This window comes from Thamnophis sirtalis, unplaced genomic scaffold, assembly GCF_051295495.1.
Source record: "Thamnophis sirtalis isolate CommonGarterSnake01/CBP01778 unplaced genomic scaffold, rThaSir2_p1.2 scaffold_6, whole genome shotgun sequence".
NCBI classification, from domain to species: Eukaryota; Metazoa; Chordata; class Lepidosauria; order Squamata; family Natricidae; genus Thamnophis; species Thamnophis sirtalis.
In genome coordinates this window covers 72074299-72100579 of record NW_028261386.1, presented here as the reverse complement: position 1 = coordinate 72100579, position 26281 = coordinate 72074299, and the positions used below count along the sequence as shown (strand labels likewise).

Genomic DNA, 26281 nt, shown 5'->3' with positions numbered 1-26281 from the left:
AAGAGAGGTGGAAAAATCCTATTGAAGGTGAGGTTTTTTTAAAAAAAATGAATTTAAATGTCTTTACTGTACAATAGTGTGCAACAATCTTATTTCTTCGTTCTTTGACTTATGCAGTACATGAGAACTTTTGGGAGCTGTACTCCAAACTATGTGGAAACCACATCATCTACTCTGATTAAAAAGAATATTTCTGAGAATCCAGCACATTTCAATGGTTTATGAGTCAGAGAGAGCCATTAAAAATCCATTAAGCATAATTTGGTTTGAGAAAGTTGTATGAATTGAAAATTTATCCAGAAATATAACACAATCTTCTTATTGCGGTTAATAGAAAATTCGTATCAGTTTCTAGATGAAATAGAATAAGGTCAAGATTATACATAGACCAAAAATTAATATCAACAGTAGAGGAATTTGCCACAAACACTCCAATCCCCACATATTTACAAATATTTCAAGCCTTAACATAATGTGAAGATTGAGTTCTTCAAAAACAGGCCCAAACCCTCTTTAATTCTGGAAATATGAATTATTGGTAGTGGTGGCAGAAATTTTTAGTCTAATAGTTGTCCAGTTTTTACTGGCAGAAAAATAAAATAGTTCAAGCTTGGGACATTTTGAGGATGGCCGAAGTATTTTTTCTCTCTTCACACTTGGAATGGAGCATTTAGGTATTTGGAATTAGTATATACAGGTATATACTAATATATATATATATATATATATATATATATATATATATATATGTATGTATGTATGTATGTATGTATGTATGTATGTATGTATGTATGTATGTATATATATATATATATATATATATATGTGTGTGTGTGTGTGTGTGTGTGTGTGTGTGTGTGTGTGTGTGTGTGTGTGTTTTCTGAGGTTTTCGCGGGTGTTAGTATGTAGGTCTCTAGTTGTTCGGGTTTTCTCCCGCGTAGAATTGGAGATGTCTTGGCGACGTTTCGACGAAGTTGAAAATTGATTTCAATAAGACTAGAACTATCGCCAAGGCCGAACATTTCAACAACCGTATAATCAGAGAAGCAATTGAAATAGAAAAACGCCCACACAGCATGAACAGGCGGGACGATACCTCCCGCCTGCCAGCCTTTTGGAAACCTGCCCTTATTAACAAACGAGTCCCAAACATGATGAATGAGACCAGGCCCACACCCACAATAGCCACACAGAATATCACCAAAAAACATCCACAAAGAAAACAGACAAAAACACAAACTGATGAGGAGGCACGACCCAGAACAAGAAGCCAGACTGCAAAAGCACAATTAGCCTCTTTAAAAAAACCCCTACCCTCACATGAAACACAACCCCCCAAACAATCAGAACAGAACACTCCTCCACCAAATAAGGACACACCTCCACCCAATCAAGACACAGCCAAACCCCCACCCAATCAGTTTAATCCCCTACTGGCAGTTAAATTTAATCCCCTACTGGCAGTTAAAAGGAATAAACAGCCGAGATCTCACACTACTCCTGGAAACACCAAGCCTGAAGTAGTCTGAAGCAGCCTGAAGATGACGAATGAGACTTCGTCGAAACGTCACCAAGAAATCTCCAATTCTACGCGGGAGAAAACCCGAACAACTAGAGACCTACATATATATATATATATGTGTGTGTGTGTGTGTGTGTGTGTGTGTGTGTGTGTGTTGATAAATATAATGTTGTACTTGTGCTGATAAATAAATAAATGTGGTCTTCAAGTACATCAGCACAAATACAACAAATGTAACAAAAAGGCAACAGTAAAAATATTGGGTTTCTGTCTGGATGGTCTCTTGTGACGAGTCGAAGGACAGAGAATGGAAGTAGTGATCTTCCTCCCATATTTGGGCATACCGGGGGTTGTAAATCTAAATAAATAAATTTACTCAATATATATATATTGAGTATATTTGTAGCCCAGGGTTGAAATGAGGGGTCCTTGGTGCTCTCTGTGCTTGGTTGCCTTCTTGCAGATGTTTCATTACATCAGTGCTACTGATGATGTTACCTAGTTTGGGTAATGAAACATGTGCAAGAAAACAATCAAGTTCAGAGAGCATCAGAATTAATATCCTTTGGAAAAAGTAGATTTGCTTCAGCATACAAATTATGTGACTGATGTAAATGTTGTCTAAGGGATTCTCAATCATCCAGGTCAAGGTGCTTTTTCCAAAAGGCAACTGGACTTTCTTGTTATTGTTGTTTTCTTTAAAACATTCTGATTCTCATGCAACAAGCTTCTTCAGTTCTAACTAACTGGTGGGGGATGGTGGGGATTTCCCACCAGTCATTTAGAATTGAGGAAATTTGGTGGATGAGAAACAAAATGTATTCAAGGGGGGAAAAAACCCAAGAAATTCTAATTGCCTTTTGGAAAAAGCTCCTTTGTGATTGATACGAAGACCAGGAGAGTTTTTATCATGGAATCCCCTATTCACACAGTCATTGTTCATACAAAATTGGTGTTAGTATGAACATGGTTTCTCCACAGGAACCTCTATTCAATATCATGCACATGACAGCCATATAATGTTTGAGTTTTCAGCAGAATACTTTGAACATGATGTGTAGCCAAAGGCCTATATGTTACATGGTCTGTATAACATTGGAAAACCTAGTATTATAGAGTTGAAAGCTGAGGTGAAGTGTTTGTATATATTCTTGTCACGTGATATGCCTTGGTTGGACCAAGATTTGTATGGTTCATTTTCTGTTTAAATGGAAAACATACTTGCGGGCAAAACTATTTCTAAAGTAAACACTTAATTCTGTGTTACATCGTTGAACCTGCAGTGTAACATTATGTGGTTTCAACTTCAACCTTTTCACAAGAAATAATTTATGTAAGCTGTCAAAGCCATACAATATAGGTGATTGTGGGGTAAAAAAAGAAGAAATTGAAGAAAAAAAATGGTGCATTAACAATATTTTTTGACAAGCTCTCTTTCTGGCCTTTTCTTGCCTGTATAAAAGAATTTACTGAAGGTAAATTATTCATGACATCACCTTAGATTTCTCCCCAGCTTTTATTCCCAGCCTGTTAAAATTAATCACAACGGGAAACTAAGAAGAATACTTCAGTGTTAGATAACACTTGAACAGAACAGAGATTCTACTGTGCAGTTGTTAGGGCACTCTCATTCACCAATATCGAACCTCAGGAGAGTACAACATTTGCCCTGTGTTGGCTTAAAGTTTGGTCTTTTTATGTTTTCACATCGGGTTAAGCAGCAGAGTAGCAAAATTTAGAATGACATTGCTTCTGTTTTGCTTACATGTCATTTTTCCACAAGGAGAATTCTATTACTTAAATACATCTCACTTATACGTGACATGCATTTCAGAAACCATACACAATTTTGTGAAAAGTGTTCTGTTCTTTTCTGAAGTGCATTTTCTTTATTGATTGGTTAACACCATGGAAGCTGCCCATAAGAGGCTGCACTCTAAAACCACAAGCAAGCTGTTAGACTAATACAGCTCACTTCTCCATAAATCAATTTTGAAAGATTATTGCTAGACTAGTTGAATACCCGTGCTCCCCTCGAAACTAAGTGATCGGGCTTGATAAATCAACATTTACAGCTTGAAAATTAATGAGTAGTTATGATTGATTGATCTCTCCCCTCCCCTCCCTCAGGCTGTCCCCACAAAGGCTTCTCCTATCTTATTCCTTTTTCTCCCTCAGGCTTGCCCCACTGAGGCCTCTCTTATCTTATCCCCTTCTCTCCCTCAGTCTAACTCCTTAACATCAGAGCATTTTTCAGGTGGGGAGAGGGAGTAGAATGTCTAAACTCCCAGCCCACAATCTGGATGAGTCATGTGCTGGCCATGCCCATGCCCGAGTGGCAATTAGAACAGAGTTGTTTCAGGTGAGGAGGGGGAGTAGAACGTCTAACTCCTTAGCATCAGAGCATGTTAATAATAATATAAGAAACACTAATGATCTGATGGTCATTTTAAAAAATCCTTTCTTAGCGAGCATCTAGAAGCCAAGAGGAACAAATGTGCCAAATATCAAGTTTGTAGGCTTTAATATTCTGAAGATTTCATGATGATGCATGAATGGTATTTTGCTTTTATATATATAGCTTGCACATTTTTCATGATAGAGTGATATACAGTTATTGCCTATACAAGGATATATGTGCCCATGTGCACACACACACACACACATACACACACACATTATAAAATGTAAATACATATTGGGGAAAACAGATTACAACAGAAATAGAAAATAAATAAATAAAATTGTTTAAGCATAGCAGTATTGATCAGATTTGGCCAAATCACAAGTACTGCCCTGAGTCAGGTTGTTTGGGGAAGGTTCACTTAATATTCTAACTAAAACAATCCACTCTGAGTCTTTCCTAAAGCTTTGTTAGTGATCTGGAGGAGCACAAAATGATTTGGAGGGCTTAACAGAGTTTTCTGGCCAACAGCTTTAATTTCTAATCAGAGAGAAAATTCTCAGCCAGGCTTTCTGATCTTGGTGCTTGCGGAGGGGGAAGTAATATTCTGTAGACTTATTCCAGGATTATTTCCCATTAACTCTAACGAGTAGAGATATTAAAAGTCCCATGGAGTGTGTGGGGCCTGAGAGGATGTAAGATTTGGAAAATGCTGATTTATAATCTTGTGCCTTTGCTGTTGTATATCTCCCATCCCTTGTTTTCATGTTTCATTTATAGGACTTTAGTGCCAACTAAACAAAACATAAAACTTATTTAAACTATGTCTATGGAGATTCTCAATCATCAGGGTCATGATTGTCCCAAAGGTGCATTTTTTCCCAGAAGGAAACTGGCCGTTCTAGGGTTTTTTTGTTTGAAAAGTTTTCACTTCTCATCCAAGAAGCCCCCTCTCAATGAGAAGTGAAACATTTTCAAAGAAAACAAACAAGAATATCCAGTTGCCTTTTGGGAAAAAAAGCATCTTTGGGTTCTTGCTGCTAAACCAGCAGTCACCAACTGATGGTCCGTGAGAAAATTTTGATGGTCCGCAGAAAAAAGATTTGCATTTTTTATATTGTACTAAATCATGGGTCCTCAAACTACAGCCCCCGGGCTAGATACGTGCAATGAATGCTTGTGTTGCTGCAGAGAATCTCCCCCTTTGGAGTCTTTTTGTGCAGGTCGGAGGGCAGGAATTCTGATTTGGGATCTGCTTCAGCCTCCTGGTGCGGGGCTTTGGGTGAAGGCTGGAGGGAAGTGCCGCTGGTGGCAAAGAGCCGGAGGACCTTGTTCCAGTGGGACTACATCATGGCTTGGAACTAGCTGACTATCTCAGCCCACTGAGCCTCCAGATGCTGGTACCCGGCCTTGCACTCTCACAGGTCTTCCCTCTGCTTGGAAAGCCTATGCTCGTAATCCTCAGTGAGGTGCTTCTGCTGAGCCTCCTTCTTGGTCAGATCCAATTTGAACTGAGCCAGCTGAATGATTATGGTATTTATTAAAAAAACTGTCTGTTCCTCACCAGTCTGCCCAGATATGAAGAAGAGTTCCAGCAATTTTGGGGAATTATAGGCCTTTCTAAAGCTCTCTTTGTGGAAAAGGAGGGAGTTTCAAGAGGAGGAAAGAAGGATCTTCTGCTTCATCCATTGTGTTAAGATTGTGTTATGATTTCATGCATTAAGATTTCAAGTGATGGGAAAACTTTGCTGGGAATCCAGGAGAAACGTTATTAGTCAAAGCAAGATCATACCAGAATACATTTAAAAAAATAGATTGATTGACACAAAGTTGCTGCTTCTCATTACCTTATAACAAAGAAGCATTAAAATGTCAAAGGGAATTCATGTTTGCTCCTGTCGGAGAGAATTTCATCATTTTGTTTAGCTGAGGAAGCTCTAAAGATAGAAAAAGATAAAACTTCCTCCTACACAACGCATCTCTGAACTGGAGAGGGAAAGAATTTGGTGCTATTAATTTTGTTTTGTATTTTATGCATGCATTCATTATACATTCCCTGCCCCATACATTTTCCTCCCTTATGACATGCAGGGGGGGTTCATGCTTGGGGGAAGGCACTTGCATTGCCTTTTGGGGCCTCGCTCAGTGCCCTTGTAACCCGTATTGGCTTCCAGGTTGGTGCAGAAGGCCTTCCAAGCCCAAAATGGGTGAGGGTGGGCAGGGCACATGAACGGGGGGTGCACACACATGCACAGGGGTGTGTGCATGCATGGGGGGACACGGGTGGATCATGCATGCATTGCATTATGGGTGTGGGCTTATGCGAGTTGTCATATGTGCACACACTTTCGGCACACAACAACAAAAAGGTTAGCCATCAATGTTCTAGAGCAAGAGGCAAATCAACCATCCAAATTTATTATTAGAAGAACTTGTTTAAAGAATAGGAAAATAATCATTGATGCTTTAAAAAATGAAAAATATGTAGAACCACCAATTGAGCTCAGGACCTGGGACATTTGAAGCAAAAATGTCACAGGTGGTTGATAAATATGACACTAAGTAAAAGTCATTTGCTGAATTATGCTCAGAAGATCTACTGCCTGCATTTCATCATTTATTGTTGTATTTGTTTATGGATTCTCTATTCTTTTTAAAAAATTCCCTTTATTTGAATCAGTTTTTCTTTCCATTCTTTAACATAAATCTCACCATCACTGTTCATTATCCATTTAAAACAGCTGGATAGACAAGCCCTGGAAAGAATCCAAAACCATGCCTTTTGTTCCTTTCGGATGAACTTCCAAGCTTGTTCCATTGCGACATGACAAACTGAAATATAACTGAGGAGTCCTTGGTGCTGTCTGAGCTTGTTTGTTTTTGTGCAGAGGTCCCATTACCCAAACTAGGTATCATCATCATGACTAGCACTGATGACGTTACCTAGTTTGGGTAATGAGACCTATGCAAGAAACACTTCATGTCAACCCTGAGCAACAAATATTCTCCTTTATGAATAATAGAATAAGTACACTTTAAACATAAAACCTTTCTCCACTGCTACATCTTATCATAACTTTTATGATAAGGACATATTTTAAAATAATTATGAATATTGCAAGTTTGGCAAACATTTATGGGTTGTGAGACCAATAAAAACTCCAAATCAGAGCAAATATGATGATAGTGATAATGAGGATGAGGATGATATCCTTTCGTGTTGATTTTTTTTTAAAAAAAGTTCTATAGCAAGTTAGACTTATATACCGCTTCATAGGGCTTTCAGCCCTCTCTAAGCAGTTTACAGAGTCAGCATATTGCCCCCAACAACAATCCGGGTCCTCATTTTACCCACCTCGGAAGGATGGAAGGCTGAGTCAACCTTGAGCCTGGTGGGATTTGAACAGCTGAACTGCTGAACTGCAGTCAGCTGAAGTAGCCTGCAGTGCTGCATTTAACCACTGCGCCACCTTGGCTATAGATGGGGAGGGAACATTTCTAAAGCTATTCATCAAACTTCAGAAACATTTAGCTTTCTCTCATATTTAATATCCTGAATATATCCCAGTATGACATTGTCCAATTTAAATTCACTAGGTTGTACAAAATCTAATTTAATTTGGATCAACAGAAATATCAAGAATCACAGGTATAGGATTAAAAAAATACTGTCAGCTGAGAAAACACAGAGGAGGAGAAAATACTAGATTTATTGTAGGCAGATATTTAAGCCCCCACTCCCCACACTTTAGAAACACTTCTCAGCCTTTTGACTAAGTTCAAATCTAAATATATTATATCCTTTCCAATTGTTGAAAGTGAGATTGGGAAAGCATAGCATTCATATTTAACAAAAATACTTTGTTGTTTGTTTTGTTTGTGTGTTATGTATATGTATGTATATATGTGTGTGTGTATGTATATGTATATTGTATATGTATGTGTGTGTGTATATATATATATGTGTGTGTGTGTGTGTGTGTATGTATGCTTGTGTGTGTGTGTGTCTGCATTTGTGCTGATATTTGGCCATACTATATATGTGTGTGTGTGTGTGTATTGTATATGTATGTATATATGTGTGTGTGTATGTATATGTATATTGTATATGTATGTGTGTGTGTGTATGTATGTTTGTGTGTGTGTGTGTGTCTGCATTTGTGCTGATATTTGGCCATACTAGGGGTTGTGACACAATACACCTCCAATTTTACGCGGGAGAAAACCCGAATAACCAAAGACCTACATACTAACACCCGCGAAAACCTCAGAAAACATATATACATAGACATAGACATAGACATAGACAGACATAGACATAGACATAGACATAGACATAGACATAGACATAGACATAGACATAGACATAGACATAGACATAGACATAGACATAGACATAGACATAGACATAGACATAGACATAGACATAGACATAGACATAGACATAGACATATACATATACATATACATATACATATACATATACATATACATATACATATACATATATATATATATATATATATATATATATATATATATACACACACACACACAATATTTTTGTTAAATATGAATGCTATGCTTTCCCAATTGTTGCTAGTACAATTGGGTAATAATTAATATTAATATTGCTAAGGTATATTGACGTTCTAATGAATGACAATCCTACTAATTCATCTATTGTTTTGAATAATGTATTTTATTGTAAATGCTGAGATTAGACCGGACAGGTATAAGGGACTATCTGCATCCCTATGGAGAAATATAAGAAATGTAGGTGAGAAGGACATAAACAGTTTGGATAATAAGATTTATAAACAAGTTAGGAATTCGCTTTACTTATTACAGCACTAGTACAATTCCCTAATTATGTGCATGAATTTTCAGTAAATGATTGTGAAGACTAAATAGATCCTGCCTTTATGGAAAAGACTGTCAATTTTGCTGTCGGAAGAGGTACAGCAGATACCAGTAGCATGTGCCTTGAGTATCAAACCCATAAAAGTCAAGAAAATTCTGACCTACATTTTATAGGTTATCTACTATATGAGCTGGAAGAAAGATTAATGAAATCCTGGCAAGAGAGTGCTATGGATTAGGCTCAGTGAGGCAAGCGGTGGCTTGTGCTGATTCAGTTCCAATCCAATCCTGTCCCAAGGGAGTTTGGCAGAACTGGCCAACTCTACCTGATTTGCCAGGAAACCTTCACCCCACCCCTGGCAATGCCAAGTTCCTATTGTACAGAGGGAACATTCGGCGTCAGACATACTGTCTGTTCAGAGATGTTAGTGATAGATTTAGAGAGTTCCACTGTAACTCAACCATTTGTAGTTCTTAGATGGGTCTGCTTTCAAAAATAAAATGTCAGCTTTTTGGTTCTCTCATTTCCATCTGAATGCACCTGGTTGAATCTGTAAGAGCCTACAACCTTGGTGGTGGAGGAGTGTGTCCCACCAGAGTTTTCACAAAATTTTGGTAAATTAGCAACATACTGCAATTTATTTAAGCAAGCAGACATCAGTTTGAAATATTTATGCTTTAAAGACTTTGTCTTTTGCAATAGTCTGAAGATGTAATGGCATGCACACATCTGCCCAAAGCTATGTGAACTTTTGATTAAATCTATACTGCCTTCTGTTTCATTTTCCTGCTTTAGCTGCTGTGTGGTTTTCGGTATGTAGGTTTATAGAGAGGTTTTATTACTGATAAAATAATTTATTGTTTAAAAATTGCACAAATAAAAACATCATATTTACTTGAAAAGAAGATAGTCTTGAATTTAAGAGAAACACACAATCCAACCCAACAAGATTGGAAATAAAAATTATTCTTCCCTTGCTCATCCAGGGTCAATCAACTCCATCTATCTGGGAAATTTCTATTCCAGCCAATAAACATTTGTTTTATTTACACTTACACAAACTCTTATTCATATTTATGAGTATGTAAATGCCAGTTAAAATCCACACTTTAAAAAAAAGACAAAGCAGAAGAAGAAATGGTTTGTAGTGTTGGAATTAATGACTTCTAGTTAAGTACTGAAAAAAATATTTATTTTATAAATTTAATTGATTCTCCATATGCATATTCCAACCAAATACTCTCACAAATCCCTGTTACACATAGACACACACAAGTCCCCCGCGTAAAGTCCCTCTCTTTTTAGCAGAAAAACTCAGAGGGAAGAAAATAAAAGGATGGAGATGGGGATAAGGTAGAAAGAAAAGGGATGGTGGTAGTGGTGGAACCTGAACTGGATGACGATGAAGAGTTAACTGAACAACCAGCACCAAATAAAAATGTGGGAGAAACTCCAAATGTCATCTATAGATTGAACCATTTGAAGGACAAAATTCTCTAGGATTAAAAAGGGACAGATGGAGTTCTTGAGCAAACAGAATATGAAGATTCCTCATCATGGAAATTGGGATGAGATTACATCAAATATGTCTTTGTGGTGTCATCAAAACCACACCGATGCAAGAAATTATATAAAATTTCTGTTAGACTCAGTTAAAATTATCTTTGGCAACATTATAATTTCAATAACTTGAGCAGTTTCATTTTGTAAAATTATGAACAACTTCTCTGTTCTATGGAAGTTCTCTGAACCTGAGATGATTCACCCAGGGTCAGATTTGGAGCAGTCCTAAAATGCAACACCATGATCTCCCTTTTCCAGCTCAACTGCAGCTCTCCAATAAAAGCAAACTGAATTAATGCAAACCATAAAGGATAGCGTTCTTTTTCCATTTTAGGTTGTCCTGGTGCCAAAAAGAATGAATTTCTGACCAGTGTCCTAGATGCACTTTCCACAGATATGGTGCATGCTGTTTCTGATCCTGCAGTATCTTCCAGCAGGTGAGTTCTTCTTTCCCAAAAAGGAGTGGGAATTTGCTCCTTTTTGCAAAACCTGTGCAGGATTTTGCGGTCGGACAAACTATTTTCACTTCTCTGACTGGTTCTGTGGTGTTTATCAGCATTCCCTTGCTGATTATAGGCCTTTGTCTTTTGAACATTCACTGATAATCCATTTGAAATGGCTGAAAAATATTGGTGCAATAATAGAAATTAAAGAAATAATTCCTTTAAAATAAGAACTGCATTTTACACAATAACATCTCATGTTTTTGTTGTTTTTAGTATCTGTAATAGACATTTCATCTATCATACATAAAATAATAGTACAAATTTGTTCCATATAAGCACAAAGCTTAGATGTTATTTCTTTTTGATGCAGCAAACTTGAATATAAAGTATCAGATCTTGTATGGATTACATTATTTTGGGTTTTTTCTCCTGCTGTTTTTATTCTGTTGTTATTTTATTCTGCTGTTATATACTGTTCAAAACTGTTTGGATTAGAGTGGCATAGAAATGTCAGCAGTAAAATAAAATTTAGCAAAGCACAGTCCTGATTAGAATTACTTATAATAAAATGCTTTGAAAGCAAAGCAACTTAATCTGCTCATGACTAACTCAATTTTGACCAGATTGAATGGGAAGTACTCTTAGTTGGGTCTGGGCCATAGGAGTATGGAAATTAAAAATCCCAGACTCTATTCTGCAAGAGTGGTGGGTAAGAAGACAAACTTGGGTCGTCTAGTACATCTCTGTGTGTTTTGTAGAAGGTTGGCCAGGATTTCTGTGTAACATCCAGAATCCACCAGTTTAAAACAAACTCACTGACATAATTAATTATGAGTTCAAATCTTAAATAAGATTAAATCTGCGTTTAACTTTCTGCCTGCCAACTGTCAAATAACAAAACACTTTCAAAAATTAAGTTGTTGAAAAAAGGGTGGCTAGAGAAAAACCAAACTCAAATATTTTTACATGAAGGTGCATGCATTTCTGTTGCAGCCCTGTACTTTGAAAGTCCCTTTTTGAGACTAAGTTACTGCCCATCCTGAAGGCTTTCTGGAGATTGGTAAAATTGAGTTTAGGAAGGGATGAGGTGATGCCATCTGTTGTTTCTATTATAGATTTGGATTTGTGTGCATTATTTCAGTTTTAATTGTGTTTTTAAAATTTTTGTTGTTATTGTAAACCATTGGGAATCCTAGTAGGTTATCTTGGGGAGAGAGAGGGAAGGAGGGAGGGAGAGAGAGATGTATTGACAAACAGTACATTCTAGATGTTTTAGTAGCCCCATTAATACCTGGAAACTTAAGAACCTTAAGAGTTGCAATGGACAAAGTGAAATGAACAATTCAATTTAATTTGGAATGAAAACTAGAATAAAAGTTAGTATTTTGTGTGTGTGTGTGTGTGTGTGTGTGTGTGTGTGTACATTCTACACACACTGTAGAATGAAGAAATGAAATATTCAGACTTGAAAACCAGTGGGTCCAGATTTTAAGAAACGTAAAAAGTAAAAAAAATATTGTTTTCTTCAATGATATTTTTAAAAAGTTGCAAATCGTATTTTTTTGTGCTGGCATTATGAATATGAACTGGTTTTGTTCAGCCATAGCTTTGTTTTGATTTCAAATCATAACATATATTAAAATATTATTATCAAAAAGCTATAACAGTTAAAGATGTAAATGTCATGCTAAACTTTAGTATGGATTTTGCCATTTTATGAAAACTTTATGATAATCTTAATGATTAGAAAGAAATAGCCTCCTGATATTAAGGAAAATGTTCAAGATACTCTATGAGTTAGATGTTTTTTAAAAGTCTTTATATTCAAAAATGGATGGGAGATGGAACAATCTGTTTTTATTTCATCTTGATTCAATAGCTAGCCTAAAGACAACTATTTCCATATTGATACTAAATTGATATTATGTGGATCTTTTTTGTTTTTTATTATTAGGTTCTTAATATTTTTATTAGTTTATTTTAATCACTGTAATATATGCAAGTTCTTTTTTATTGTATAACCACTACAGTACTGAATGTTTTTTCTGTTAATATAGTTTATCTTTCACTGTTTAAAAAAAACTAAGTTTGATTTAAGAAGGAAGGGAGGGAGAAATATTTTAGCAGTAAAAGTCCTGCAAAACTGGTTTATTTAAGTTGAATTCAAACTCTTATTTCCCAATGAAGATGTCTTGAAACCATATTAATTTTAAATCCACAATTCACTTAGTTATTTACAGTACAATAATTTGTGTTTAGGACTAAAAAATAATAGAATTGAGACATAGGTCACAGTGACTGGCAAATGTGATCTAAAAAAGCCGAGACAATGAAAACATTTTTTTTTATTCAGCACAAGCTTATAATATGGAAATTAGACGTATTGATGCATGTGATAACTCGTTTGCTTTAATAACATTAAATGTTTAATCCTACACATGTATTCTAGAATTAGTCCTTCTGAGTGTAATAATAAAACTATATAGAACTGAAGGAAGTGTAGGCATAAAAGCAAACAATACAACCTTTTAAAATATTTTGAAAAGAAATTAACTTGAGATTTCCCATTTTTTTTCCATACCAGTCATTCAAGAGTTTATGGGAAAGAAGACAAATGTTGGACAACCTCATCTGCAAAGATGTTTTTCTGCAGTTTATTGATTTTCCCATGTAACAGGATTATACATCTTATATTGTGTATTACCTCTTGGCAGGAGACAGTAATGAAGAGGAATGTAGTGCAGCTCTTAAACACTTAAACTAGATCCACATAAATTGAGGCTCCAGGTCATTCTCCCCAAGGCTTTGAGTGAGACCCAGAGACCTCTAGAAGCTACTGTAAAAGTATTGCTTAGAATTGATCAAAAGAAAAAAAATGTTTAAAATATGAGCAATCATGTTTAATTAGGGGCTAGTTTAGGATAGAAGTTTAGGCACCAGGCTAGAAACCATGAATTCCAGTCCTATCTTAGGCATGAAGCCATATGGATAACCTTGAGCTAGTCCCCCTTTCTCAGCCCTAGTAAGGAGGCAATGAAAGAATAACAGAGTTGGAAGGGACTTGTAGTCCAACCCCTGCCCAAGCAGGAGTCCCTACACCATTTCTGACAAATGGCAATCCAGTCTCTTCTTGAAAACCTCCAGTGATGAAGCTCCCACAACTTCTGAAGGCAAGCCGTTCCATTAGTTGATTGTTCTGTCAGAAAATTTCGCCTTATTTCTTACATGAATCTCTCCTTGATCAGTCTCAATCCATTGTTCCTTGTTTGGCCTTTGGGTGCTTTGGAAAATAGATTGTCTCCCTCCTCTCTGTGGCAGCCCTTCAAATATTGGAACACTGCTATCATGTCACCCCTGGTCCTTCTCTTCACTAGACTAGCCATGCTCAGTTCTTGCAACCATCTTTCATATGTTTAACCTCCAGGCCCCTAATCACCTTTGTTACTGTTCTCTGTACTCTTTCTAGGGTTTCAACATCTTTTTATGTTGTGGTGACCAAAACTGGATGCAGTATTCTAGGTGTTTTTTAGGTTTCTAGATATATTCTAAGGCTTTATAGAACATTACTAATAACTCACACAATCTTGATTCAGTCCCCCTGTTAATGCAACGTATGATTGTATTGCCTTTTTTGGCTGCTGCCATATATTGCTGGCTTATATTTAATTGATTGTCCATTAGGATTCCAAGGTCCCTCTCACAGTTACTGCTATTAAGCAAGGTTTCACCTAATTCTTTCACCCGTGTTCTTTTTTTTTTTCTTACTTAAGCGCAAGACTTTATTTTTCTCTACACTGAACTTCATTTTGTTAGATAGGACCCAAGCTTCAAGTCTGTCAAAATCCATCTGGATCTTGAGCCTATCATTTAGGGTGTTGGCTATTCCTGCCAGCTTAGTATCATCTGCAAATTTGATAAGTTCCCCTATGAAGATATTAAAGAGTACTGGGCCTAAGATGGAAACTTGCGGTAGCCCACTGCTTACTTCCCTCCATCTAGATGTAGCACTATTAAGGACTACTCATTAAGTCTGGTATGCAGCCAGTTACAAATCCATCTGGTGGTGATGCCATGTATCCCACTTTTTCTAGATTACCAAGAAGTAGGTTGTGGTTTACTTTACTGAAAAAATGACAAATGTCCCCAAAACTGTGCCAAGAAAAGTAGAGGAACTTGTCTAGGCAGTCACCAGAAGTCAACCCTGATCTGAAGACATACTCATGTGTGCACACACACAGTTATATTAATTGAACTGAATTTAAATATAAATAAAGTTAAAATCAGTTTTGTCCTAAATTCTACTTTCCAAGAAGTTACTCTGCCCTTTTCATCATTTAACCAATTATTGAACTCTTTCTTTTGCAGGCTTTCAGAACCAGATCCAAACCATACCCTGGAGGAAAGAGTTGTTCATTGGTATTTTAAACAACTGGATAAAAATGCTAGTGGCGACATCGGCAAAAAAGAAATCAAACCTTTTAAGAAATTGTTGAGGAAAAAATCCAAGCCCAAAAAATGTGTGAAAAAGTTTGTGGAATACTGTGATGTGAACAATGACAAATCTTTGACAGTTCCAGAATTAATGGGTTGTCTGGGTGTAACAAAAGAAGACAATAAAGCAGATACAAAGAAACGTCATAGTAAGTAGAATTCCTTACTATCTCTTGTACTACATAGCTCAGTTGTTATTTTTTTTAAAATGGCAACTTTAAGATGTTTGGAGTTCAACTCTCAGAATTTTCCAACCAGTATGCTTGGGATCAAACAAAGGATCAATGGTGGGTTCCTGCTGGTTCGGCCCGGTTCAGCCAAACTGATAGAAGCTTGGCGGCCTGTAACCAGCAGCAACCCAGGCCTGCCATGCCCCTGAACTGGTTCTCCCGCGGCACCATAGGCGGCGCCATCTTGTTTTTTGCTTCTGAACATGCACAGAACAATTTCAGTTGTACTGTGCATGCGCACACAGCATGCATCAAGTGCATGCATGCACGAGAAGCGCCTCTGACCGAACTGGCAGTAGTCTCTGTCAGAACCCACCACTGAAAAGGATGTTTCCCAGCCAAGATAATATCTTCGTCTTGACTGTGAATTGTGCCTTTTGAGCTGCATATAAAATGGCATTTATCATTACAACATTTGAAGAAGAAATGGTAAAGACAGACATTAAAACAATTAAAAGCAAAATAAAATTTGAAAATGAGCAAAAGTCTAAAGGCAGAATGTTTTGGCAAGACATCTCATCAGGAATTCAGAAAAAGAACATGTACAAAAAATATGCTGTTCTTATCACACACTATTCAGCACTTTACTAAAAGTTAATGGTGTGTCATGAAATTTAACTGATAGTTATTAATTAAAAGAAATAAAAACCTTTAGAATTCTATAAAGCAAATAAAATTAGTAAAATATATGTACAAAATGAGCAAAGCTCCCGGTTTAGCCTAGCTGAATCTCTAATCAAGTTTCAGTCTGAGGTTTTGGTGGCTAAGTGGAAGAATTGCTTTATGATTAGGACTTTCCCCACAAGCCAAGCAAGATCATCAAATTTATAGCATCTAATTTGAGCCACGGTGGTGTAGTGGTTAGAGTGCAGTACTGCATGCTACTTTTGCTGCCTGCAATTTGGTAGTTCGAATCTAACCAGCTCAAGGTTGATTCAGCCTTCCATCCTTCCAAGGTGGGTAAAAAGAAGACCCAGATCGTTGGGGACAATAGGCTGACCACTTAGAGAGGGCTGTAAAGCACTGTAAGTGCTATTGCTAAGTGCCATTGCTAATTTTTGTTGCTAAGGAATAATCTAAATGCATATCTGAAAGGTTTAAAGTCTATTTAAATTGTTACATAGAATCCTGTTTACTCTCAGATAACTTCCTGTCTCCTTTGTCCTCAGCAATTCCAAGAAGACATGCTGAAAGTACTCCTTCTAATAGGCAGGTACGTATAAGAAGAGGGAGAAGGGAGAGAGAAAAGAACTTTTCCATTCTCTTGATAGCATTTGGAAGTTGCCTGGTTGGGCAACCACAGTGAAGCGAGAAAGTATTCACAAATAACTACCAAAGTCGTCACCTCTTCAAGGAGAGAAAGTAGCTACCAAGTTATATGTGATTATTTCTCATTTTCTGCCACTTTCTTGCCATTTACCTTCTCTAAACCAGTGAGAATTTAGTAAAGATTTTTCACACCTTTGGAAAAGAATCCAGAAGAAACACAAACCACACCTTCCTACACCACTCATTGATTTAATCCCCTAAACATTTCTTACATTCTTGAGCAAGGTGGCCTGAAAAAAACCAACTCTGGTAGAACTTGGAACTGCCCCAACCATTTATTTTGAGTATGTCATTGTTGCAGCTGTGAGCATGTGACTTATTCTTCATTTCAATCCAAAACTGGCTTTATTTTTCTCCCCGCTGGCCTCCTCCAGCTTTCCGGTCATCTGATAACATGTAAAGGATATAGTGCAATAGTGCTATCTTTTCTCTCTTTTTCTTAAAGAATAATTTGATCCAATATTTCTGCTGACTCATTTGCAATTATTTTAAAAGCTCGTCCTGTGAAGTGATAGCCTTGAAATGGCCCTAGCTGTACAAACCATCTGTTGGCAGTTAACTGCTATAGCAATGGGAGGCCATAAAGGGTCCTCACAGATGCCGAAGGGGGCTTTCATTAGGAGAGCCCGCGCTTGAAAGGAAGGCTTTGGAATTGAATCTGCCTCACAAGAAACATTTAAAAAGGAACTACTTACCTTAAAGACAACAATCAGCTCTGTTTCCATTAGGGAATGGGCCACAAATGATCCAAGACTCAATACACACATTATGAAGTGGTAAATTGGAGCAATAGAGTTGTGGTCTGAAAATGCTTTCAGACTGCAGGTGAGAAGTCATGGTTTGAATGACCACCATTCAGTAAACTAGCATTTATGAAAAAGGACTGTGTTAAAATATAATTGACCTGAGGGGGGGATCTTTTCTGCATAAGATGATAGGGGAAAGCATTTATACCTGAGGTACCATGGCTGCTATTGTGAAGTGATGTGAGCCAGGAGATCTGAACTACTTCACTTTCACTATAGTTTGACTTCTGAGAGAGGTCTCATCCATACAAATATAGGACAGTGAATGGCAAATGCTGTACTGGATGCTGAAGGCTTTAGGATAGATTTATCTGTTCTCTGAAGAATATCTGGAGAGCAACTGCCCTGGAGAAGGGCAGCTGCTCTGGAGAAAGAAAACAGCAAATGTGGGTTTCTCCCTGCTTCCTCTGATTCCACAGAATCGGAACCAGGACAACTGAAGTTAGATGGATGGAAGGCTGAAGAGGGCCAATTTTTTGTTATTGGAAAATGGAGTTTGATGCATGATATGATAGTAAATAGCTGTTAGGTGAGGTTATTCTGTTGTGTTGTAGATGAACATCAATAAGATCATTGTTAGCTGGCTCTTGGTTGATGGGTGGGAAGCTAGGTTACTAAGTGGATCAGAAAAGGAGGAGAAGATAAGAATAAGGAGAAGCCAGAGGAAGTATGGTAGCAAATGTTGCCATGGACTGGTTCATGGGAAGAGAGAAAATTACTGGAATCTGTGATCCAGGGCTCCTTCTCAAGCCATAAACCAGATTCCTGGATCGGGAGAACCAGTAGTGGTGGTGGCGGGATGCTCCACCCATCTGCTTCTGCGCATGTGCAGAAGCATTGTATGCAAGGGCGCACACAAGCGAATTGGTAGTAAAAAAAATATGGAAACCCACCGTTGATCTATGGAATGTCAGCCAACTGTAGTGTTAATGCAGCTCAACTCTCTTAGGAAAATATAGGCCAGAATAATTGATTGATGTAACTAGCAATAACTTGGTTGAACATTTCATGGAAATTACCACTTGCATTTGCTTTCAGTTAGAAGCCAGATAGGTGAAATCCATTGAGATTGGAGACATGATGTCTTATTATGTTTTCTGTAAACTCTGTAAACCTGTGAATCTCAGGGAAGTGATCTTAGCTCATGTGCAGTCTCTCTCACCAAGCTGATTAAAGTGTCCATAAAAGGATTAAGACTTGAAGGTAGTAATTAACACTTTTTAAAAAATGAAGGAGAGGTTCCAGGAGTTGTGAAAGAGACATTGGTTTGCCCATTTCTTAAGAGGCCTAGTCTAGATCTTGAGAAAGTGATAGAGCTGCAATTATAAAGATCTATTTATAAGTTATAAAGATCTCTGGAGGATATATGGCAGGATATTTTGGCTGCAGGCCGGAGGTGAAAATTGCATTATTATATGGAATTTGTTCTTATGGACCGAAATTTAGTTATGTATTTACTTATCATATTTGTTTTTTAAAGATTATTTTAATTAAGCTTATCTAACTATGAGTCGCCATAGGTAAATAGGCGGCAATATAAATTAATTAAATAAACAAACAAACAAACAAACCACAAGTAAAAATAAAGATAGTAGGACTGTGAGTCTTTACTGTGGGGTACAGAGAAAAAAAAGCATTAGTTTCAAACTCATTTTAGCACAATAGATTAAAGGTAATAATATTACAACCTCAATTATTTACTTTATACTAGCTGTTTCTGTAACAACAAAACTTTCTATTCAGTTCCAAAAGAAAAGTACATAAACTTACAGAAAGCAATATTTCTATATTATTAAAAATAATTATTAAAAAATACAAAAACAGGAGAGGATGATATTCCAACTCCTGGAACCCACTAAATGTAATTCCCTGGGGACTCACAGCCAGAGGTGGTATTCAACAAGTTCTGACAAGTTCTGGAGAACCAGTAGGGGAAAGTTTGAGTAGTTTTGAAAACCGGTAAATACCACCTCTGACTGGCCCCACCGCCATCTATTCTGTCTCTGAGTCCCAGCTGATCAGGAGGAAATGGGGATTTTGCAGTAACTTTTCCCTGGAGTGGGGAGGGAATGGAGATTTTACAGTATCCTTCCCCTGCCACGCCCACCAAGTCACACCCACCAAGCCATGCACACCCACCAAGCCATGCCCACAGAGTCAGTAGTAATTTTTTTTGAATCTCACCACTTTTCACAGCATACTTTTTCTGCCAGACCTGATGGCAGGCATGGCTTCCGGAAGTCACTTCTGCTGGTTCACTTGTGGCCATGCCTTGTGCGTGCACTTCGCATGCATGCGCAGTGCAATAAAACTTTTTCTACACATGCATAGAAGCAAAAAAACAAGATGGTGGCACCTATGGCACCCCGCCCCCTGAGAACCGGTCCTGGGGCATGGAGTATAGTTGCAGTTATACATCAGAGAGAGACAGATAGACAGAGAAGGAGGGAGGAAGACAGAGAAAAGAAAGAGAGGGAGAAGAAAGAAAGAAAGAATTTTGAGAGCTTCAGAACAAAGCAATAGCTTTAACACACCCACCAGATTTACTTTCTATCAATTATGACAGTAGCTAGAGGCAAATCAGTTCTCCTGCTGAAACAAAGGATAAAAAGAACTGTTTGCAGTGCAAACCTTTGATAATTGATAGCTGATCATTGCAAGATCCTGTTGTGATTCATTTAGTACTATGGAATATTCTATTCTAATCACATTGCATTTGTCTCAAAATATTACTAAAACTGTTCTTCCTTATTTTAATGTCATCGTGTATACTATAGTAGCTTACAATATGAAATACTATTTTTCAAATTTTTATTGGCAGCAATCCTCAAAGAAGCAAGGTTGAAGACTTCATATCCAAGGCAGATCTCTCGGATGTGTGGGAGATTTCCCTCACCAAAGGTCAATAAAGAGCAACCATAGTATTTGCACTTTGTACTTTAAATGTAAATTCACTTTGTAGAAATGAGATATTTAAACAGACATTTTTTTAAAAAAAAATCTGTGAAAATGTAGTACCAGCTTATTTTAAACAATTACCACATACAATGTATGTGCCTTTTTGTTGTTGTCTGAAATCTGTTTCTTGGAGATGTAAAAGTTTGCATTTAATCTGCTTGAAAAAGAATAATGTTCTGTCTTGTAGAACTAGCCTTATGGTATGTATGTTTGTATGTGTGTGTGTTTGTGTGTGAATACATACATACACATATACTAATTTTCAGTAGAATTGCTTATTTTAATGTAATGGTTAATATTATTGAACCAGCTTGATTTGAAGTCTACTGAGCTACATAATCTATGCTTGAGGTTGCATGTTCTTAAAGCTCATAAAAGATTAAAAAGTGTTGGTGATTTATGCACCTTACATAAGAACATAGATTTTAGAAAGAGTTTAGGGTGCTTTTGTTGAAAAGATGAATACTTTTTCTCAAAAATACAGTTGTACAGCTAGACTGCAACCACGCTGGTTTGAAAAAAAAAAACCACTTTTGTCTTCTTGAATTTCCTATAATTTCTAGAGGGCAGGAGTATATGTTTATTTTAGTTTCTATCATTTTGTTTTGGGATGGTTTAATCAGCCAGTAAAGGGAAAGAAAGTTCATTCTGTCACTCAGAGCTGATTCTGTTAAGCCGCAGAATAGCAGCAAAAGGACGCAATTGTTCAGCATTGTCGTTGTAATTGTAAGGAGACAAAGAAACTAAAACAGGTTTGTCCATCTTTGCTGCTTCTTACACCTGGATAGGCTAAGATATGAGATTTAGGAGCCCCAGGTCTTATGAAGTTAAACCCATAAATTGGACAAATTATATACAGGTATGGTAAGGAGATGAAATTAGGCCAAGCTCTCCCTTGGGGCATCTTTCTTGCCATCTGGGAGATGATCATACAAGTTTTCATACCTTTCCTTCCGATCTGATAGAGGTAGGATTTTTCAGTTCATTTCTATAATGCCTTAAAGCAGTGGGTCTCAACCTTCCTAATGCCACGGCCCTTTAATATAGTTCCTCATGCTATGCATAAAATTATGTTATGTTTTCTGTATTTTTTTAAAAAAATATGTGTTTTCCGATGGTCTTAGGCAACTCTTGTGAAAGGATTGTTCGACCCCCAAACGGGTCAAGACCCACAGGTTGAGAACCACTGCCTTAAAGGAACAAGAATTTGTAGATGTGTCCTTCATGCCAAAAGCTTTTAAAGAAGAAAGAATCAGTTTAATTAACTGATAAACTTAACTTTTTGATTTTGGACAGATTTTATCCAAAGAGACCAAATGGATAAAGTAACTGAGTGTATATATTTTTTTAAAAAAAGTAAAGAGGATAGCTGTGATTGTTAACAATGATCAATATTCTTTTCAATTCATTAACAGAACTTTTGCTCAATGATATGTAGAATAGCTTTTGATGATTGTGTTCTGATTTGGTCTCTATATTGTATTTATATCTGCATTTATAATTGCCTAATAATATGCGATTAGATGACTTTAATCAGATTCAATTTGAGCAATATAAAATGGGTTTTTATCCAGACATTTGGGCATAAGGAGAAGATAACCAGAATGCATAGGATTTTTTATGTCTTTAAAAGAATTTGATACGTTTTTATAATACTAAACTTTGAATTTAAACTGTTTAGATTAAAAATATAGTGTGCTCCAAAAGTGTTTTTTGTTATCTGTGGCTCATATATAACTTTATATATTAATTGATTCTTAACAGATCAGTAGATGCATATTCTGTTTCCACATAATATTATACCTGGTTTTTTAAACAAACAACAAGGATTGAAGACCTAATTTATGGATTAGTCAAATACTTGATACAATCATCTAAGTAACCAATTTTAATATGTATTAGACCTGGACAAATACTGGATTTCTATTAACTGAAAATAGTAGTAATTTCACGCCACACAAGTTCCTAGTAACACTTGTAGCAGATTGTTGTGTGAATTCTGAATTGTGGCATCTAAATTATTGTGAGACATGCAGATTAACACAGAATAAGCAGAGATATAATTCTATTCTGTCACAAATTGCTTTAGGAATTATTCATTTCCATATTTTAAAATGTTTGTACCTGTAGTTGTATATAGCTGTGTACCAGTGGTGGGTTTCAGGAGGTACACCCTGGTACACGCGTACTGAGCCAGGCCAGAGCACCGGATACAGTTCCAGTACGGTACTCAGGAGGGCCCCCCCACCCGAACTCCTTACTGGAGTTTAAAGGCTTTTGCACTTCCACGCAGATGTATGGCGCGTACAGTGCCTGCGCGATGCTCCACGGAGCAGCTGGAGCATCGCAGAGGCGCTTGAATGCATGCGTGTGTTGTACACATATGCGCGTGCACTGCACAGATCCATGAGGACACTGCTGGCCCCGTTCCAACCGTGCCGGTTGGACCGGGATTTGCAACCCACCACTGCTGTGTACTTAAAAAAACAGTGTACAAATGGAAATAAGAACAAAAGCAAAGCAGTTTTGTGATGAGAGTCAGGGGAAGAAAGAAACATCCGTATTCAATTTCCAGGCCCTGAAGGGTACAAAAGTTTTGGCTAGGCAGCTCTGGGTGATCAGAGCTTATCAGGAATGAAATTTCAATCAATTGTAAATATTTTTCCAGCCTTATCATGATTGTCAGCTTGAACTGCACTGGAATTAAAATATCACTAGGGCAGAATGAGGTTAAATGAGTTTTAAAATACATGAACAAACAGGAGGAAGAAAATATAAGAAGACTGCTGACAGATTTCTTGTGCTAGAAGAAACAAATTAAAGGTATCTAAATCTGGCAAGATGACTCAACTTGGCATTTCCCAAAGATGTTTGTCTCTTTATAGTCTTCCAGGAAGGACAGATTAGTGCTGGTTACTCCTTAACAAAGGCAATTTAGAAATACACCTGATATATTTACATTTGGGTATTAGGCAGTTAGAGCAACTTATATTAAAACTGGTGTCAAAAGAAATTCCTTCAGTGTAGAGACTGAAAGGTTTATTGCATTGGCTTATTTTTTTAAGAAAACAAATTGAGGTAATTAGGGAGTAATTACTACAATATTAAATGAAAAGGAGTGAACTTCATTGATGCCTGAAACATTAGACTGGTTACAGTAAATGACTGATGTAAACTCTGCTCACTGTCCCAATATCTTATTGCATTTTTCTTAACCAAAAGCATATGTGAAAGGCATTCAACAAACAGAACAACTTAGTTTTCTTTCTCTGTTTGGAGAAAGGGGTGCTGCTTTTGGGCCAGGGCCAGCCAATACTAAAAGATACTTGGACTTATTGTCCCCGTTGTCCTCTTGACTTCTCCCTTCCACAAATAAAATATTATTCTTATATTTCATAATATGTAAGCAACCCAGGAGAAGCCTTACTAAACAACCAAGAGAAGACAAATGTCTATTTCAGTGTTTCTCAATCTTGGCAACTTGAAGATGTCCGGACTTCAACTCCCAGAATTCCCCAGCCAGCATTTGCTGGCTGGGGAATTCTGGGAGTTGAAGTCCGGACATCTTCAATTTGCCTTTGGTTGAGAAACACTGGTCTATTTTCTTTCATTATTCATTTTAGTCAGCCCATGCAACACTAATCTTGTACACAGACATTTTTACTAAATCTGTAAACTATGCAGATAGAGAAGAAGTAAAGAAGCTGGTAGAACTCAAGCAAAGCTACTGGTAGTTTGGAAAAACTCAAGTGACTTCACTCCACCTGTGCCAGGAGTCCTATTAGTTGCCACTTTGTTTTCAGATATAAAGTGTTGCTTCTTACCTTTAAAGGTTATTATGGGTTGGCCCAATTTACCCAAATAATGTATTCTACGTAACTCTCCTTCTTTCACTTGTGACGACCTGAGGATGATAATCTTTTGTTACTGCAAATTAATTTCATAACCATTAAGGAGTGATCCTTTCCTTACAGCTTTTGGAATGAACTTCTTGTTAATTTGAAGGTGCTCACTCACTCTTTTTTTAAGAACAGGTCTTTCATTGTTGATTGTACTGATTTTAACATTGGTATAATAATTGCACTGTAAATCACTGATAAACTTTGGCAACTGGTAGAATTTAATAAATGCATCTATATTCCTTCCTTTTGGTTCACCTTTGTTTCCTTTGTGCTGAATCAAAGTAATTGCTACTTTGCCTTAATGTCAATTCAGGCAGAGAGGTGTGTGAGTGTGTGTGTGTATTGATGGCTTGGGGAATCCCTTGAAATGGTCACACCTGGGAGAGGGAAGAATGCAATCATCTTGATCTTTTGAGATACCATACTTAAAGCACTGTCACTTAAAGCACTGTCATGAATAAAGTACCACTGCAAATCATTTGTACAGAATCATACATACTTTCTCAGTTTCTTTTTTTCTTTTTCCTTCTTAAAAAAATAATGATTTAAAGGATGACACTTATAAAATCAACTTTTCTTTTACATATGTGCTACATCAATGGTCTTCAAAATCCCAGTTTGTTGCGGACATGGCACTTTTAAAAAAAGTTGTCAGTAAAAACAATGAGGACATCACATAGCCATTCAAGGAGAGCAAAGTCATTGTATCATTGAGATTTTTAGATTAAAACTAGGCTGCTGATAGATTTTATTTATTTGCAATGAGATTGTTCCCTGGCAAAATCTGAAAGTCTAAGAGGTCATCCATGCTACAATGCTAGCCCAAGGTTTCTTTTACACAAAATGGTTATTCTGATGATGCCAGCATTTTCCAGTACAAAGCTCAATACTTACATCTCCTGTTTCTTTCCATGACCAAAAACCTGTTCTATTCCTGATATAATCCAAACTTCTGAACATTTTGGTTTCTCTTTTGTTCAGCCCTGAAGTAGTTGAGAGAAGATCTGTACCATCTGCATATAAAAGGGGCAGGACAATGTCATAATATTGGTTCTATGAATCTGAGATCCTTTGCTCCCTTCTCTTGTGTTTTTATTTGTATTTGTGTTTTTATTTGTTTTTAATCTTTCTTAATATTTTTGTTTCTGTAAGCCGCTCGGAGTCCTTCGGGATTGGGCGGCCTATACATTTAATAAACAGTAAACAGTAAACAGTAACAGTATGATACCATGGGAGGGAGTACCAAGGAAAATTGTTAGATTATTGTAGCCTTATTTGCCACACATTTAATCTCACATGAGAGCTATTGGCTATTATATTGTTCACCAACAGATAATTTTTCTGTGAAAAAAGATTCCTTTGGCCTCTTCTGAATTTTCCTTATTCAGCCTCATTAGACTTTGTGCTTTGAAAGAAAGCAATTCTCCTCACACTGTGCATAATTTTATTCATTTTTATCATGTCCATCATTATTTTTTTGCCATTTTAAGCATATTTTCTGGCTTTCAGTTCCCAACTTGTGGTGGGATACACAGGGGGGAAAAACCTCAGTAAATTCTAATTGCATCGTTAAAGACATAAGACAACTGGCAATTTTATTTATATTTCCCTCCCCCCCTTTTTTACAGAAACTAAGCACAATCTTTTTCTTTAAGTTATTCATTGCAAATTATAAATCAAATAAATGTTTCTACAGAAAGCATTGATTTTATCCAGCATATTCCAACTGGGTTTTGCCTCATGGTCAATTCAAAAATGTTTTCTAA

At 36.9% G+C, this 26281-nt stretch overlaps 1 protein-coding gene across 1 annotated transcript in view; it reads left to right on the top strand.

Moving 5' to 3' along the window:
- SMOC2 (SPARC related modular calcium binding 2) overlaps positions 1 to 24099 on the top strand; it is a 136415-nt gene extending 112316 nt beyond the window's left edge. The window contains exons 10-13 of the mRNA XM_014072268.2: positions 10688 to 10790; positions 15165 to 15439; positions 16690 to 16733; positions 20477 to 24099. Of these exons, the coding sequence (XP_013927743.1) occupies positions 10688 to 10790; positions 15165 to 15439; positions 16690 to 16733; positions 20477 to 20500 (446 nt within the window). The 3' untranslated portion in view covers positions 20501 to 24099. The remainder of the gene's footprint in view (positions 1 to 10687; positions 10791 to 15164; positions 15440 to 16689; positions 16734 to 20476) is intronic.
- Positions 24100 to 26281: the final 2182 nt, after the last annotated feature.